Below are 19,457 nucleotides of genomic sequence, written 5' to 3'. Positions count from 1 at the left end.
GGGGCTGGTTGACCATTGATGAGCTCTAGAAACATTTCTTGATATCTTTAAAATGATAGCGGCACAAAGTGGCTTGAAAAGAAATTGATTTTCTCACCCTGATGTGGAGTATGTTAGTCTAGACCAGGGATTCCCAAAGTGTGGTGCTACTATGTGGTGCATGAGGTGATAAAACTGTAACGGCGGCAACAGTGTTTTCCCCCCACACTATAACAATGTTTCAATAAACAATTCCTATGTAAAAAGTTAAATCAACAGCTAAATTTTATAAATAAAATGTATTCCCATGTAAATCCATTTATTTAGAAGAAGTCTTCTAAATTATGTTTTACGCATTCTATTATATATGTGCACCTAGCTTATGGCCTCTACTTCATTCATTAAGCACTGATGCTTAATTGGCTGAAACTATGGAAACTGTCAGGCAGGGGAGACATCTGAGATTTTGTAGTCATTGCGACAAAAGGCATTAAATGAAAAAGCATTTGATCTATAAATATAATGTAAATTGGATAGAAACAAGATAACTACCTAGAATATTATAAAATGTTAGAAATCCCCTTCCACACACAGTAGGTTCTCTTATAGAAACTCATAGAAACTTGAGAGGGTTTGTTTGTTCAAATTCTTATGTAAAAAAATCATCCTAAAATCAATGACATTTTCAGCATCATGGAGAGGTATTGCGGTTTTGGTGATGTTTAGTTACATTTTTAAACTACAATATTTAACTTTATGTAGTATTATAGGCTATTATGTTAGTTTTCTGTGTACTTATTTTGGTTTTGCTTTCAAATGGTGTGATTCTTTATCCCCATGCCCAACAATTCACTTGACTGGCCAAGACTGGAAATGTAATGAGACAGAGACTGGATCCAAATAAACCAAGACAGGTTAGTGATGTTTTGAGTGGTTTATTGAAAGTGTTAATCTGATAATATGTGTGGGCAAAAAGGCTGCAGGTAGACAGGGGGGCAGATTGAGGGAGGAGACAGGCGGGCAGATTGAGGGAGGTTTACCAGTTAAATCCGGGACAGAGAGGCAGGCAGTTTAGCGGAGGTTTTCCGAGTCAGAGATCCAGAGAGAGGGGAGCATGCAGGGCGATCAGAACGACACAGAGATCCAGGGATCCAGAGGCAGAGCAGAGAGGGTAGGCAGAATCAAACAGGGGTCAGGCAGGCTCGGAGTCAGGAGGCAGATCGGGTCAGAAACAGATAGGCGGTCAGGTACTCTTTCAGATGCTTGACTATTCGTAGCCGGTTGGCTCGAGATAATCTGGCACAGAGGACTGATCTGATGGGGTTTTTAAAGTGCTGGAAACAGGTGACTCCGGTCAGAGCTGACTGCGGACGGGTGGAGCAGAGCAGGTGTATGGACTGAGTGACCAGGCCAGAATCAGTGCAGAAAGCATTACAGTAAAATGGCTTTTACCAGGAGAGCTGCAACCATTGTGAAAGCAGAAGACATTGTGATGTGTCAAACCCAAACAGTTGATGAAGGGATCATCTCAGCCTTCTGCACTTTTTTTGTCTTCAACATGGCTTGTCGTTGAGGACGTGGGTGAAGCCTTGACAGAGAAAGTTATTGAAAATCCTCCCTGTTATGGTGAGCTGTTAACTAGTCTTAGGGAAGTAATATTTAAATGTCAAATCTGTCATGGTGGGTCTAATACTTGCCCACATGCTGAAACACTCACAGAGAGATTGTGAAAGTTTGAAAGCTTATTTTCCTTTACTTAAAACAGAGAGACAGAAACTGGGTTATCTCAGCTTGGGGGTCCTGCGGCCAGGAATCCAGGTGCGACTGCACAAAGGAGAGAGTTATTAGGTGGGTTCAAGTGGAAAAAAGCGAAAGACTGATGCTCTGTTCTTACTTGAACTCACTGCTTGAGTTGGAGGGTGGTCTGAGGTTCCAGTTTGTAGAGCCCTTGGCTTGTTGAAATTGGACGAGTCGTTGGAGGGCGGACAGGTAAGTTTATGGTGGCACAGAGGACCAGCAGAGCAGACCGTCAACTGGAAATCTTGAAGTGGTTGGAGTTCAGAAGAGGTGTGTTGTGGAGCTCTCAGCGTCTCAAGAGGTTTTCTTCCAGGGCTGGAAGGACTTGAAAAATCCCAGAGGATAGGTTTCCTGCCAAAGATTCACAAGACAAAAGGGTAAGAGCATGAATTAACTAGAAAAGTTCAAAGAATGACTCAGCAAAAGCTCAGAGGGGCTAGAGTACCCAAAACAGGCAAACACTCTGGTGAAGAGGCGATGACAGTCAGGGGGCCCCAAGCAGGGGGGCCCCAAAAATGATTAACCAGGCCCTGGTCAGTCGTTTTTGTTGTTGTTGTTTTGTTTTTTTTACCATTAAATAAATTAAACAAGTGATATAAATGAATAAATGAATGAATATCAATTAATAAATGAAAAATTCAAGACAAAAAAAATTCTGATTTGTCCACAACTGCTCATGCGCATTCATCACTTCGCGACGGCAGCCGCGATGGCGCTGGCGGGTCGCGGTACGCGCACGTGCATTGACAATTCACGCCGCCGCGCACATCACGTTAATAAGATAGTCAAAGCCATGTCACAAAAAAGGATGTATCCCTCTGGTGCCGAAAAAAGAAAAGGAAAGAGTAAGAGAAAAAAGAGCAAGATAAAGGTATGTTTGCATGATTATTAATGGACCGGTATATTTTGTGCAGCAGCAGCACAAATTGAGCTCATGTCACTTAAGGGAACAGCTAGCTTGTCGTCTTAACAAATGTCGTGATATTTATCAGCCATCCATCACCAGAGTGAAATCCCCACCATTAACAGTGAAATATTACCCATTATTAATATACATTTATCTAGGTAGGTGTGTATTTCATGTGTTGATACATATCGGCGAGGGAGACCCAACACATGCTGGAGGGACTATGTTTCTCGGCTGACCTGGCCTGGGAACGCCTGCTTGGGATTCCCCCGTAAGAGAGGAACGTCTGGGTCTCGCTATTGAAGCTGCTACCGGACCCCGTATAGGCGGAGGTTAAATGGATGGATGGATAGATATCGGTTTAAGTTGAAGAAAACACAGACGCCAGCTTAGCTAGCATTGCTGTTTGTGTTAAAGTGAATCTACAGTACTACCTTAATAGACAAAGCACGTGCGCTCTCTGCTCTAAGATCTTTGGTGAGAGATGGTATTTATCTTTATTAGAAAACATACCAAAAATGATAATAGACTGCAGTTTTATTAATATGGTGGTGAGTGATGAAGCAGGGCTTTCCTCATATTTAGGCTGCAGTAGATCACCATGTTAAGTTTTCATCATATGGCAATTATGCCTTATTTGCCAATAGAATATGAATTGTTAGGTGAGGTGTGGAGTTTCTTGTGGTGCAAGATGTGGCTCTCATCAAATCAAATTCTGCTTAGGGCCCCCCAGATGCTCGGGCCGGCTCTGACTGGATACTCAAAAGAAAAACATGACAGAAAACAGAAACCTAACAAAGATAATATTTCACTCACTCTTTAACTTATTCAATAACTGAATGAGCGTTTTACTAAAACCCTGTCTCTTTAGAATGTCTTAAGTTTCAGATCCAGACGACCTCCATCATCAGGAGGACCTGTATCCAAAGAAAAGATAGGTATTTAACTCATTCAATAACTGAAGGAATGTTTTACTTAAACCCTGTCTGTTCTCTAGGTCTTTAGTCTCAGATCCAGAGGTCACCCATCATCCGGAGGACCAGCATCCACAGAAAAGATAAGTATTTCACTCACTTTGTAAAATATTCAATAACTAAATAAACTATTTACTAAAACCCTGTCTCTGTCTTCACTATATCTTAAGTTTCAAATATAGAGGACATCCAATGATCAAGAGGACCACCATCCACAGAAAAGATAAAAATTTCACCCACTTTTTAACTATTTCAATAACTAAAGGAACGTTTTACTAAAACCCTATCTTTTCACTAAGTCTTTAGTTTCAGATCACGAGGAATTAAGAATTTAGGAAGAACAGCATTCACATAAAAGATAAGTATTTTATTCTCACTTTAACTAATCAAATAACTAAAGGAACTATTTACTGAAACCCTGTCTCTATACTATGTCTTTAGTTTCAGTCGGACACAGTTATCCGTCATCAGGGTGACAGCAGGGGGCTCAGGATGCAGCCCTGAGGGGAGCCTGTGCTTAGGGTGATGACCTCAAGAGTTGTTGTGTCCAACCTGGACTGGCTGAGGTCTGTTGGTGAGGAAGTCTAGCAGCCAATTGTGGAGGGGGTTATTGAATCCCAGCTGTTCCTGTTTGCCCATCAGATGCTGTGGGATGATGGTGTGGAAAGCTGAACTGAAGTCCAGGAACAGCATCCGCACGTGGGTGTTCTTCTCCTCCAGGTGTACCAGGCTCAGGTGGAGAGCAGCAGAGATGGCGTCCTCAATGGAGCCGTTCCGTCGGTAGGCAAACTGGAACGGGTCGAATGTTGGCGGCAGACTGGAGACGATGTGTTCTTTGACAAGCCTTTCAAAGCACTTCGTCATGATTGAGCGACTCGCTGGTAATCATTTAGTGAGGTGACCTGAGGCTTCTCTGGGACCAGAATAATGGTGGCAGACTTTAAGATTGCTGGCACTATGGATTGGTCCAGCGAGCTGTTAAAAATGTCTGTGAGGACAGCACCCAGCTGATGTGCACACTTGTTATATACCCGCCCAGGTATATTATCAGGCCCTGGGGACTTCCTTGGATTGACTCTCCTCAGAGATTTCATTACTTCAGCTATGTCCAGGTTGAGTGTTTTTTCTCCCTGGTGTGAAACAGCTTTTACTGCTGGAGTGCTGTTTAGTGCTTCAAACCTTCCAAAGAAGTTGTTCAGTTAATTTAGGAAGTCAGTGTTTGCTGCAGCTACCGAAGGGGATTGTGTGTTCTAGTCCGTGATCATCTGAATGCCTTTCCACATCCTCTTGGTGTTACTGGCGTCGTGGAAAATATCCTGTATCTTCTGGCTGTGGTTCTGCTTCGCTGATCTGATGGCAAGGTTTAAATTGGCTTATATGCAGGGATAAGCATGACCGAGAGATGATCTGATGACACGAGGTGGGGGCTGCTCTGAATGCATTTTTCTTTTTTCAATGAATTTCTGTTCAGATTTATAGCTCAGAGATAGCCTGGTATAGAGTCTTCATGGTCTCTGCTGTATTAGTGCTGGGAGGCACATAAACAGCAGTGATGCTAACTACACTGAACTCTCTGGGTAGATAGAAAGGCCTGCAGTTAACAGTCAGAACTCGATGTCTGGAGAGCAGAAGTCAAATGGTTGGCAAATAAGTTTTAATGAAAGATTAATTGTAAAATCATACATTTATTATGAAGTTTGGGTCATAAATATTTTTGTTTCCTTTTGAAAGGTTTAGAAAATGTGACAAATTTAAACAGAGTGACCTTAATTAACTGAATTTAAATCTAAGGTATAGCTTTGCATATTTTATTATGCCTGAGGTTATGCTTATTAAGGTTGGTTAGATAATATAAAAAACTTCCATTAATATCTGATAAATATTTAACAAACTATTTCCTTAGTCATAATTTTTAATGAAAATTGACTTTTTGTTGCAAATTATCTCCTGGATGATCAATAAAACAGGAGCTTTTGGAGAAGAATTATTGATTTAATATGAACTGAGAGGCAAAAAAATTCTGTAAATTTTGGATGATTTACCGGGAATTGAATAATTATTCATTCAAATGGGACAGAGGCAGGATCAGCACTACATTTCTGCATTTTTTTATTAAAACATACAGCAAAGAATTGTGGGTAATTCACCAGAGAAATCTGCTTTGATGCGCACTTACCTAAAGTGCAGATGTAGGGCCCATAGGGGGCAGGGCCAAATACCGCTCTGAAGGATTGGGACACACTACACACTGGAATCCTCAAAAGAAACACAGAGTTAAAGAGTGCAGGTGACAGGAGCGTGGTTATTGCAACTGGACCTCTAACTGAAGAGGACCTGATTTCAGAACTCCAGTCTGAGATTTTTTTCCAGAAATAAACAGAACATTACAGTCACAGTTGGTCTGTTCGAGCAGAAGCAGCAGCAGATGGCATAGAAGTGTAGAGTGGGGTTTATTTCATGGTAGGGAAACACCTGCAGCTCCTCAGCTCTCACTCACAGCCTGCTGCTCTACAATCTGACGGGATCATGTCTCATAAATTAAATTAAATCTAAATCTTAGCTTGGAGTTTTGAATAAACAAAGCTGGATTCACTCACTTTCTTCCCATAAACTTCTTCACTGTGCAGCTCTGCTGTCTGGATAATTAGTGTCTGGACCAAGTCTGTGTTGAAGAGAAACTCCTGGACTTCTCTGCTCTCAGTCCTCTGAGTCTAAAAACTGATGTTACTCTGAAAGTATATTTAATTTTCAGCTCACAGATTAAAGATTAGCTACTATAACTTTATATGACTTCAGCATTTTCAATGATTAACCTACAGCAGCTTCCTGCTGCATATCAGACCATCAAAGAAGGTTTGAATCTCTGGTTCTGATGGTTAGAACACCTATAACTATTTCACCACAAACCAAAACTAATTATCATCTAAAAATATTCAACCAAATAAATTCAGAATAATCAACAGTTATCAGTTCTGAGAGCAAGTGTTTGGTTACTGTAAAGGAAACACAAACATATTTCTTTTATAGTAGATGCAACATTTCAAATGTTACTATTCTTGATTTATTGATGATCAAACAAAGTCAATCTAAGGGTGATTCTCTAACTACGGGCACTTTTATGTCCTTTGATCATATTTCATGAAAAAAAAGGGACTTTCACACCTTTATAGGTATCTTTACTATGAAACTGTTTTAGGACATTTGTTTTAGTAGTATGTGATGCCTTTTCACCTTTTTTCAGCCTCATTTACATGTAAATATTACCGTTTTGTGCTTGTCAAACACCCAGACTTTTGATTTTCAATGATAAAAATGAATAGTAAAAAAAAACATTTTTTCCAATGTTTTAAAATATCATTGAATAAAATATCAGTAAAATAATCAAACTATAATAGGAGTATTTAATGTCATACAACTGTGATTTTCTAAACCAATTGTAGTGTCCCACAATACAGTCGTAATTTCCACCACAACACTGTAATATCCCTTTAAAAAGTTTGTGATTGTAAGATTGTTTGGGTAGTTGCTATGGAGATGAACAGTGACATCACAGCACAAGTCTGACATGGTGGGAATTTTGACTTCATTCATTCATTCATGAAGTAAAGCCAAGGTAAATATTGCTTGAAATAAAAATATTTTTATTGTATGTAATTTCCAAACATGCTGTAACATCAATTCAGTTTGGAAATAAATTATTTTAACGCACATATTTGTAAGCATAAAATGCTAGAGACCCTTTCTTAGCTAATATGTGATGCTAGCATAGATTTTCCCACCAATTTCTGTCAGATTGTAATTTCCACCACATTGCATTCTTGGGTGGAAATTACAATGGTGTGGTGGAAATTAGATACACAACCTTGTTCTCTTACATTTTATTTATATAATTTTATTATTACAACAATGTGGTGACATTATAGCTCTTTTTTAGACAACTTTTGACATTTTTCTAACCATAATTTACATGCTAAGCATTTTGCGGTGGTGCCGTCCCCTCTCTCCCACCCTTAGTGCCACCTGTCCTATGCACATCTGCAATTAATTTATTATCCTTTAATAATGTATTCATGTATCATTATTAGTTATTATTTTTTAGTAATATTGTTCAATATTAATGTACTTATTGGGCTATGAATTCTTGAACTGGGTGCTCCATAAAGTTTTTAAAAAGGTTTGTTGTCTATATGGTCCTTTCATTGTAATTTCCACAAAAACTAGTAATTTCACCATGCCGTGTAATTTCCACCACACCATTTGTTTTTAAATAAATTGTTGCAAAATTCTGATCACTCATTAAAACCTTCTTCATAACTTAAGAGATAATGTTCCACTTTAATTAAAAACACAAGTATTTACACCTTGAAATGTATCTTGCTATATCTCAGGTTATGGCAGACTTAAGATTCGCATCTTGTCCTTATCACAATTAATTTACCTAATCCATAAATGTATGTGTTTTACAATAAAGGCATAAAGAGTTAAAAGTATATATGAAATTGTTCTTCCAGTGAAAAAACACTATGTGTATGAAAGTATTTTATAATAAATGACAAATATTTATGTGTGATGGAAATTACATTTGTGCCAGCCGAGTTGGGAAATCTGTTAAAAAACACCAATTTGTCTTAAAAAATCAGTGTGTTTTCTTATGCATCTTCAAACTAGACTAGTTATGCTAACTGATTACATTGTGAGAATTTATATTTTTATTATACTTTTTCTCTTCAAGTTTGCAAGGCCAATAGTACCCGTAGTTAAAGAATCACTCCTAAATATCTTTAAGCCTGGCCTAGGCCTATAACTTTAATCATGGAAGCTGCACATTCTTCTATGCCTGAGGCCCCAGGACTCCATGCTGCTCCACAGAACCCAGTTTCTAGTTCCAGCTCCCAGTCTGGTACTGGGAACCATGGAGCTATGGGCTGAGACAAAAACTAAGCTGGAAGTGGATCTGAAATAATCAGTAAATAAAATGCTGTTCCATTAACTTCAGATGGAGGCTTTTCAGGAAAACATCTACAGAAATCATTTGAATCTTAGTTGATCTAAAAAAAGTAAAGTTATTTTAGATTTCATGTTTGACAGGAAGAAGAGGGATGTTATTGATCTGATTTGGCCTAAAACAACTTGCCAGAAATGGAAAGTAACAACCGGTAGTTACATTTACTGCTGTAACTTTTATAAAATAATTCGCTTTTATGAGTAGTTTTACTCACTTCCTGAGTAAATGTTCTTGTTCCTCTACACACCATGAGGAACTGGACCTATTGGAGATCAGGTGAAAATACAGAAAAGAGTCGATATTTTAGCTGTTTTTTTGGAGTTATATTTACTTCCACGTATGCATTCCCTGCTGTAAAGATTGGTCTATAAGTTTATGTTGAAATAATGTTAGTTTCTAATCATGTTATTTGGATTGTATTTAATTTTACTTTTAAATATTAGAATTTGCTCATAACTCTGTCCGATTCTCTCATTCTAAACATTAAATCAGATGTTTAGAGCCCACAATTACTTGGTATTTTACTGTAGTACCGTTTTTGATATTTTATTTCATTTATAATTCAAGTGTATAAGTGATGTGATGTTTATGGTGTCTTGTGTTTGAATTATTTTAGGGTCCTTATTATTTATTTGCTTGTGCAATGGTGCTCCATTTTATGGTTTGGCAGGTCACTGTCTGACTTTATCTGTTAAGATGTTGTGTTGAATAGAAATGCATGTACAAATGGCCCTGTCATTGTTTTGTACTGTGTAAGATTTTCAATAAAAGAAAGCAATCCAGGGAATAAATTGAGATCAGTGATGTCATTTCCGGTCACGAGAGAGTGATAAAACAGAAAGGATTTAAATAGATTTGTTCTCAGGAAATACATGATTATTCTTTAACATATTATAGTTAAATATGTTTACTATTTTGGAGGGATAACTTAATTAAGGTCTTTTTTACAAAATAAAATCGAGGGTGACCCGGAAGTATATCCAGCTGCGCGTGCGCAATGAGCTGCTGGTAGGGATCGGGTAGCATTAGCAGCATTAGCTTAGCTTGTGTGTGGAGTCATTGTAGAGAGGCTGATAATCTGGGAGTGTTTGCAGTGAGAATGTCTTCAGTCCAGCTTCAAGGAGAGTTTATCACCGAGCAGTTAACTCCTGCTGAAGAAACATTCACGGAGTTTAAAGGGAGTTTGGTCAATTCGGAGGAAAAGATGGACGATCAACAAATACTGCTGGATTTCACCAGGATCCCCCAGATCATCTTACACCGGATAGGTAGGAAACACCTGATAGAAACGATTCCCTGATGATGCACGCTGTGGATTTTAGCCTCATCTGATTGGAAAACTGCTTAGAGGAGATCAACATGCTAAGATAAAGCTACCTTCCGGTGTGATTTACTGGTTGTTGCAGCTGGAAACGGCTGAACTGGTTTTAGCTGCACCACGTGTACAAGGGAGTGAAATGTAATAATTTAGGAGAGAATTTAATCTGATAAAAATCTAAATCACGTACATGTAAAAGCAGAAACGTTTTTATTCTTTTACTTTGAGTTTAAATCCCAGAGTTAGTAGCTACTGCTGCAAAGTGTGAATCACACACAACTGTGCTTTAAGGCTGCAACTAATGATTATTTTGCTAATCGATTAATCAATTAAAAACCAGAAAGCAAAAGGTTCCTTTAAGAAGTACTTTTGTGAAATTAAAGCAGATGAAAGTCAAACTTTTCCACTTGAGGAGTTCTGGATAGAACGTAATGACATTTTTTTTTTAAATCTTAAATGAAAAGTGGTTACATGCTTTTTTTTTTTTTTTTTTATTTTTTTATTATCAATTTTAGTAACATTGCAGCTCAAGGTGAGTTCCTCTGTCAGTGAAAGAAATATTTTAGAGTGTCTACACTTTAGTTAACAATCGATTACTTAATTAGTTGACGATTATTTCAATAATTGTTTAATCATGATTAATTCACTAAATTCTTCCAGACCTGCTGTGGTTTTATATCCAAGCAGAAAGGATGAGAAAAGTTTCTAACCGCAGCATAAAGGTTGGAAATCAGCTTCTCCTCTAGAACCGACTGTTTATGCAGCCTGTAGAACAAAAGGCAGAAATAGAGAAACAATCAGATTACATTGTGACAAACGGGGTCTATAACACAGATGATAGGAGAGATTAGGTGGCTGCATTGTTGCCCCATTAAAACAAACAAAAGTAAACAAACAGGTCAGAATAAATTTCCTCATTTCTGGCCTCAGATCTATTAAACATGTGTTTGATGTTTGTGAATAATAGGGCTAGGTATTTTCGCCAAAGTCCTGAATCGATTAGATTTCAATTCATACAGTTGTAAATCGATTAATTTCGATTCAATCTGTTTTTACAATAATAAAAGTGGTTCAGCTGTTTCAAAATGCTCATGTATTTTATTTTTTCCTGTCACATTAAACACCAAGTGCAAACTTGTAAATCATACAGTTTAAACTTGAGATGTGAACAAAACTGTCTCATGTGCAAACTTGTTTGTGAAAAAGTGAAGCCTCACTCGAGTGAGCAGACGTGACACAGCAGGGACAGCTGACGTATGAGCTGCATGTAGGGCTACAACTAACGATTATTTTAAAAATCTATGAATCGGCCGATTATTTTTTCGATTAATTGATGAATCGGATAAAAAATATTTTTTATACTAACCTCTTTATTCCAAAATAAACATTTTAGACAGAACAAACAAGCACACAAGTACAGGTTTCTCATTAACTGTACTGGTGCAATATGAAAAATAAATGTTTGTGTTAAAACTACGCAAACTTACATGAGAAATGTAGCTGTACATCCACAAAATATAGGCTACTTTGTTTCATAAAGCGCAAAAAAGACAGGTATTTTTGTTTTTAAAAGCCCCTAAGACAGTGGTGTTTCCGTGCCATGTTCATTTGTTTTTACAAAAGTTGCATGTTACGACTTTTTTCACTTTACAAAGCGCAGGCTATTTTAATTATTGTGATCAATTTGCGCCGTCAATCCCGGCGCATGCGCGCATCATTTGCAGTCTGGACGCTGAGGGTAAACATCCTGCGGCTCTGACTGCAGCGCTGAGAGGGACTCCTGCGGGAGAACAGGGTTGGGACGGGGGAGGCGCCCCACGGCAATGACGATGGCGGCGGATGACGCATTAATCGCGCGACACAACTAATTGATGATGAAATTCGTTGTCAACGCTTTTAAAAGTCGATTTCTATCGATTTTATCGATTCGTTGTTGCAGCCCTAGGTGCATGAGCTGCATTATCTTTACTGCACAAACCATATTTACAGCCTTGTCTGTAACATCTACAGAGTGTTTGCTCGTCAACCCCCATTTTTTAATGTCTATATTTGCAGCTGTCTGGCTTGAAGTCATCTTGAGTGCATCTTTCCTGCTCATTTGATTGTGAACGTCATACGCGTCACTATAAAACTAATCGATCTCATTCCCTAGACATCAATTTTGCAAAAATGTAAAGGAAACGATCCAAAATCGATTATATCGATTTTTTTTTTTTTAACCCAGCCCTAGTGAATAATGTGAAATATTGTGGGAAGCTGAAGTGTGATCAAAAACCTCATTGTGGCTGTTATGACACTGCCATGGTCTGTAACCATGTTCATAAAGTTACCTGTGATATCATATGCCCATCTGTTTCTTATTGGAGCCAAATTATTATATTTGCATCCAGAAAAAAACTTTCAATTAGTAATGTTTTTAAATTCCCAGGCAGTTGAAAATACTTTGACTGGCGCTCATCTTTGTATTTCTTCTTTAATTTCCCCCAGATGCGCATTATTTTCCTCTCAGAAGACTCTTAATTCCTACAACACAGTCTCCCATTCAGCCATGTTACTACTGTTGCTTGCTTAGCTCAAATCAAACGGAAGAAAGCCGTACTCCTTCACAGCTGAAGAATGTGCATATATATGTATGTGTGTGTGTGTCTGTGTATATGTACACTGCTCAAAAAAATTAAAGGAACACTTTGAAAACACATCAGATCTCAATGGGGCAAAAATCAAGCTGTTTATTTATACTGATATGGACTGGGTGATGTGTTAGGAACAAAAGGATGCCACATCATTTGATTGAAATGAAAATGATCAACCTACAGAGGGCTGAATTCAAAGACACCCCAAAAATTACAGTGAAAAAATGATGCGGCAGGCTAGTCCATTTTGCTGAAATTTCGTTGCAGCAACTCAAAACGGTTTTCATTAAGTTTTATGGCCCCCACGTGCATGCCTGAAAATGTTATGGCATGCTCCTAATGAGACGACGGACGGCGTCCTGGGGTATCTCATCCCATATCTGGACCAGGGCATCACTGAGCTCCTGGACAGTCTGAGGTACAACCTGGCAGCGTCGGATTGATTTAGGTCAGGCGAGCTTGGGGGCCAATCATTGTTATCAATTCCTTCATCCTCCAGGAACTGCCTGCATACTTTCGCCACATGAGGCCAGGCATTGTCATGCACCAGGAGGAACCCAGAACCCACTGCACCAGCATAGGGTCTGGCAATGGGTGCAAGGATTTTATACCAAACCGGTCATGCTGAACGATGTTACAGACAGCATGTTCTCCACGGCTTCTCCAGACCCTTTCACTTCTGTCATTGTTGCTCAGGGTAAACCTGCTCTCATCTGTGAAAAGCACAGGGTGCTGGTGACAGACATGTCAATTCCAGTGTTCTGTGGCAAATGCCAATCGAGGTCCATGGTGCTAGACGGTGAGCACAGGGCCCACTAGAAGACGTCGGGCCCTGTGCTCGCCGCCCTGCCAAAGATAAATGCATGCATGCATTATCACGTCATTTCCATTAAATCAATGTAAACAGGTCTTAAAACAATATTATCGTTTATCGCAATAATTTTTGAGACAATTAATTTCTTTTTGAAAAATGTGTTATCGTGACAAACGACAGAAGGGAATACGTCTGGAATAACATACCCGTAAAACTAGATAAAGGCCCATGAGGTAAAGTTATGTGACATATAATTTTAACTTAAATTAATTAGGCTACAGCTGAAGCCATTGCCATGTTTACAATCAGTAGAGCGGCTGACCTTATCTCGCATTAATTAATAAATTGCTTAAAACTTACAAAGCAGCACTTAAAATCCGAAAAACAATTTTACTAACCTCAAAGTTCTTCATCAAGGAACATGCATCTTCTCCTAGATGATTAATAAGACATCAAATGATGACCTCTCGTTTTTGCTGAATGGATACCCCACCCTGCTGAACAGAATTTTTTTAAATAACTAAAAGAAATGTAAAAATTTCAATCAAATCAAGATTAAATATTTTAAACATTGGCAGAATAGAATAGCTAGTATTTTCGGAGGGATGCTAAGTAGATGCTAGTAGCAAGAATAAAAACAAAACAAACTCAGTCATGGCTCAGAAAAACAGACAGATGCAGACATAATGCTAGGATAGTTCTTTTTTTTTTATAAAAAAATGTCATTACCAAAGCCTTGCTCAAACTACAGGAGTTTTAAAATCCTAACCGATTTTGAAATCTGGTTGCAGCACACACTAAAGGAGAATCTTTGCAGATTTTCCTACCTCAAATCTTAAACATGCTCTCACTACAAGATTTGAAAATTGTGGTGATTTTCTTAAGATTATCTTGCCAGATTTAACACCTCACGTGATGCGATCTCATGGAGAAGCGCATGTAAACAAAATGGATACTGTGTCGCTGCAACTTGCTGAAATAATATTTATCCTTTGTAGCAATAAAAAACAAAAGAAAATCCAACAAGTGTAGACGAGAAAGGGGTTGTCTGATCTTCAGCGAGATCTAGAGGTATGATTAACTGTTTTGAAATGTTTGCAGTGGTATGCTCGCAAGGCTAGATTGCAGATTACAGTAGTTTGGCAACATGTTAGCACTAGTTTATAGCGCTAACGTACTGCAGTGTAGAACTGTGTTTTAGTAAAATTGAAAGGTAAATTAATTCCAACATAGAAGCAGGAAATGTAGCAACCTTATGCATCAGGTCTGGTCTCAAGAAATGTTGCTATACAAGTGGTTATCAGCAAGTACCGTTAATTTCTATCTCCTTTGTCCACCTAACCTGTATAGCGGCTTTTGCGGTTGATATTTTCAAAATGTATGTCACTTAGTAAACCTGTCTCTCATTGGCTATATTGAAAGTACTGACATAATCATAGCAGTTACATGCTGATTTATAATCCTAGATATTGTTAGGTTTATTCTTTATACATCATGTGCATTGTTATTCTGTTAGCCAGATTAGACAGAGTAATATTTGTTGGGATTGGTTGGGGTTGATCATTTTTTTTAGGCCATCTGTAAGGAATGGTTAAGTTCTGTCAAAGTGAAATACTGTTAGCGGATGAACACATTAAGACACAGTGCCAATTCCAATGGAATTATGTCTTCAAAAAAGATCATGTAGAATATCTGGCGGTACCCCGATAGAAAATGAAAATAACTTAATTTTACTGGTTATGGGACGACCTTTCTTCACACCATAACAGTGTACCAGAGTATGATTTCCTTTAGACATTGAACATGTAAATTATAGTTCTCTTCTGTTCTTGGTTGAAAAGCTCCCTATCACACTTCCTTTTGCTGATAGTCCGAATGGTGTCCAATACAAAACCTACAGATGTAATGTCCAGAAAAGTTTTCTGCAAGCCCACCCAAAGAAGGAGCACCAAGATTGTCAGCGCCATTGATATTTCAACTAACCTGAGGCAAAAATAATTCCTTCCTTCTCATATATTGTGAGATCTTTCAAAAGAGGCTCCAGAACAGCTTCATAGCCAATTCTTTTTTTTTTTTTTTACATCTTTTACCTTACAAGGGAGAGCCAAATAAATGGATGTTAGCTGTGACAAGCTAAAAGCTAAGCCACTAAAAGGCAGAGAGTGCATAACATTAGAGATTGAACTAACAGATTCTTCAGAGTGGGAGAATAGAGACAGAATAATGAAATAGGGCTCCCTATGTCCTCCAGAAGTCTAAGCCTATAGCAGCATAACTATAGAGATAGCTCAGGATAACCTGAGCCACTCTAACTATAAGCTTTATCAAAAAGGAAAGTTTTAAGCCTAGCCTTAAAAGTAGACAGGGTGTCTGCCTCACAGAAATCTGAAGGGTTTTAACTACAGTTTGTGGACTTCCTGATAGTAAAGAATTACAATAGTCCAGCCTTGAAGTAACAAATGCATGGACTAGTTTCTCAGCATCACTCCTGGACAGGATATTTCTAATTTTTGCAATGGTCTCGAGATGAAAGAAGGAAATTCTAGAAACCTCTTTGATATGGGATTTAAATGACAGGTCCTGATAAAAAACAACACCAAGATTGTTTCCTTTATTATCTGAAATCAATTTAATCCTATCCGAATGAAGTGACTGACTAATCAGCTTCTTTTTCAAAGACTCTGGTCCAAAGACTATAACTTCTGTTTTGTCCGCATTCAGGAGCAGAAAATAAACAACTGAAAATCTTCCAGCGCTGTGAGCTTTTTTATAACTGTTCTCACTTCATTTTATGGTGCAAACAATTTTTACAGAAAAAACAGCCCTGTTGCCCTGCTAATTGCTACATTTCAACAAAAATTAGGAAGCTGTTCCAGATGGGTCTTATCATTCAAGCCTGTTTTTCGCTATTGCTATAATGCTTCTTTTTAATCTGATAGAAGACAGAACCTTCTTTAGAAAGTCATGTAAAATCTGCTCAGCCTCTGACACATTCATCCGAGATGTGTCTTTTCCTCGCCAAAGTGAACAGGAAGCACTGCTGAGGCTAGAATGTCGCATTACATCCTCATTTGAAAGCGAGTCACTGTGGTGTCGGATGTAAATACTTTACTTCTTTTAATAATTATTTGTGAGGAAACAAATTTAGGCCAGAATGAACTTCATACCTTAAGGTTGCTTGATATTATCCACTAGCTCCTCAAACTCAAGGACAGAGTTTCGTGCTTTTATGTGAAGTGTTCTTTATTTACCTGCTAATAGGAAGTCTTCCTGCTGTGTTTGTCTTTCAGATCACCTTCAGAATTATGTTGGAAAAGAAGAGGATTTCTCTGACCAGCAGCTATATGAACAGGAGATGCATTCCAGTTTGGACCAAGAGAAACCAGAAGCTCTGCAGATAAAAGAAGAGCAGAAAGAACCAGAACCTCCCTGGACAAAAGAGGAAACCACGGAGCTCCCCATAAGTGAGCATGAAGAGCAGCTTGTTCTAAAGCAGGAGCCTGTTAATAGTGTCAAGAAACCTTTTTGTATGACCTGTGGAAAAAGCTTCACTCTGAAATCTAGTCTTAATAGACATATCAGAACTCACACAGGTGAGAAACCATTCTCATGTTTGATTTGTGGCAAAGGTTTTAATGTAAAAGGTTATTTGATTGACCACATGAAAACTCACACATGTGAAAAGCGTTTAAAATGTCTGCCCTGTGGAAAAACCTTCACAAGGAAATCTTATCTCAAGGAACACATTAGAACTCACACAAGTAAGAAGGCTCAAAAATGTCTATCCTGTGGAAAAAGTTTCAGCTTTAAATCTGCCCTTTACAAACACATCAGAATTCATAAAGTAGCGAAGCCTTTGAAATGTCTGTCCTGTGGGAAAAACTTCCCCTGTAAATCTGCCCTTGATAGACACGTCAGAATTCACACAGGTGAGAAGCCTTTCTCCTGTACGATTTGTGGCAAAACCTTTACTCAAAAAGGTTATTTGACTTACCACATGGGAAGTCACACAGATGAGAAGCGTTTTAAATGTCTGTCCTGTGGAAAAAGCTTCCCCTGTAAATCTGGCCTTAATGCACACACCAGAATGCACACAGGTGAGAAGCCGTACTTATGCACGATTTGTGGCAAAAGTTATACTCTTAAAGGTCATTTGCATGACCATATGAGAACTCACACGGGTGAGAAGCCTTTCGAATGTCTGTCCTGTGGAAAAACATTCACAAGGAAATCTTATCTTACCGCACACATCAGAATTCACACAGGTGAAAAGCCTTTCTCTTGCACAATTTGTGGCAAAACCTTTACCCATAAAGGTAACTTGACTGACCACATGAAGCATCACACAGGTGAGAAGCCTTTCAAATGTCCATCCTGTAGAAAAAGCTTCACCTGTAAATCTGCCCTTAAAAAACACATTAGAATTCATACAGGTGAGAAGCCTTTCTTATGTACGATTTGTGGCAAAAGTTTTACTGCAGAACGGTATATGACTGACCACATGAGAAGTCACACAGGTGAGAAGCCTTTCGAGTGTCTGTCCTGTGGAAAAAGCTTCACTTATAAATCTGCCCTTAATAGACACAGCAAAATTCACCCAGGTGAAAAGCCGATTTTATGTAAGATTTGTGGAAAAACTTTAACTCGAAAAGGTCATTTCAATTGTCAAATGACAACTAACTCAGAAAGGCCTTTTCTTGAATGACCTGTGGTAGTTCTTTAATTTTTCATCCATGAAACATAAGACTATCTAAAAAGAAGGAGCTTTAAAGTTTCTAAAATAAGTTTCAAAATATTATTTTGTAAATATTATTTTTATTTTACTGCTGTGTAAACAAAAAAGAGATTTAAAATTCCACCTGGATTGTTGGACTAATGGAATTCGACAACCACATGCAGCCAGTTTTACTTGCACCCCTACTGGCTGGCATCATTGGAAACTATAGTGGGTTTTACCTTTCCAACAAGGGGTTGGAGGTTTTTGTCTGACTATTTCTGAAGAAGCAATTTGCTTGATTAACACATTGGGTGTGCTAAATCGGCACATTAGGCTCCAGATAAGACCGATCGCCTTATCCATGGCTACAATGTCCATTTCATCAATCTTTGCAGTGTTATTTCTTCTCTCGCCAATATATGACATGACTATGACAATATATCACAATGGTACAGAAAAGAAAATGAATGATTTGAAATGATATTGCAAGACCAAGATCTTCAGAAAATAGCTGGCTTTTTGGTGCGAAAGATGAGGAATTAACTCGGAGACAAATTATGTACTCTCTCTATTTAGAGCATTTTACATTACATCTTTGCTATTTTAAAGTTGTACGGAAACATGTATATAAATGTACTCTTTATCAGACCCAAAATTTTGAAAATTTCTATAAGAAGAAAAAAATCCTGCCTTAAAATCTGTTTTTTTTTTTTTTTTTCTCGTTATCTTATGCAGCTAATTAGTTATACGTCAGTTTGTACACCTAAATTCAGCCAATCATATATCAACAGTCATATGTCAATAAATTTTTTTCCGACATACCATCTTGATTCATATGTCACAGCAAATATACTTAACGGCTGAATTAAGAATCACTTACTTTCCCATTGAGTTCCGTCCCAATGTTCACGGGGATGGACGTCTGTGTCTTCGGCAGGCGTAGAGCTAACAGAACTGGCAGCGCTGCGAGGCAAGGGCTCCAACACGTACGGCTGTAAGCCTTCTACACCAAACCAAGCTTCTGCCGCCCTGGTGTCCTCTTCCACAACATCTTTGTCCCCGCTTTCCTCCTATAAATAAAAAAAACGTATGATGGAGGAGACTCATCCACGACCTCCAACACTAAACTCTCCTCCTCATGCATGTTTCCGTTGTCCATAGACGTTCCTTGACAGTGTCGTTGCTAAGTGCTACTCGGTCCTAATGTAATTTCCCTTTTTGAACCTACTAGCGCTAAGTTGCTAACTGGTTAGCAAGATATCCTCCGAGAAACCGGCCACAATCAAACTTGCTTGTGAACCTTCGGCTTCAAC

At 38.4% G+C, this 19,457-nt stretch overlaps 1 protein-coding gene and 1 long non-coding RNA gene across 2 annotated transcripts; one reads left to right on the top strand and one right to left on the bottom strand.

The window, feature by feature from the left end:
• Positions 1-898: 898 nt before the first annotated feature.
• LOC119796379 lies at positions 899-2,129 on the bottom strand. Its single transcript, XR_005282455.1, has 2 exons — positions 1,874-2,129; positions 899-1,803 (listed from the first exon to the last, which is right to left on the bottom strand). It is a non-coding gene; the product is annotated as an uncharacterized LOC119796379 (long non-coding RNA).
• An 11,105-nt stretch (positions 2,130-13,234) lies between these two features.
• Positions 13,235-19,149, top strand: LOC119796385 (gastrula zinc finger protein XlCGF57.1-like). The gene is made up of 2 exons (XM_038304899.1): positions 13,235-13,412; positions 16,718-19,149. Exons 1-2 carry the CDS (start codon positions 13,235-13,237, stop codon positions 18,130-18,132), a joined length of 1,593 nt encoding a protein of 530 aa, XP_038160827.1. The 3' UTR covers positions 18,133-19,149.
• The last annotated feature ends 308 nt before the right edge of the window (positions 19,150-19,457 follow it).

The sequence above is a fragment of the Cyprinodon tularosa genome, unplaced genomic scaffold, assembly GCF_016077235.1.
Source record: "Cyprinodon tularosa strain WSP-4 unplaced genomic scaffold, ASM1607723v1 ctg1147, whole genome shotgun sequence".
Taxonomy (NCBI): Eukaryota; Metazoa; Chordata; class Actinopteri; order Cyprinodontiformes; family Cyprinodontidae; genus Cyprinodon; species Cyprinodon tularosa.
This window is presented reverse-complemented; position numbering and strand designations above follow the sequence as displayed.

Bases quoted from the DNA above. Each gene is read 5' to 3' on its own strand.
- LOC119796385 (XM_038304899.1), top strand. From the start codon at position 13,235: ATGCTGAACGATGTTACAGACAGCATGTTCTCCACGGCTTCTCCAGAC. The intron at 13,413-16,717 runs GTGAGCACAGGG...TTTGTCTTTCAG, and splicing joins GAGGTCCATGGTGCTAGACG to ATCACCTTCAGAATTATGTT.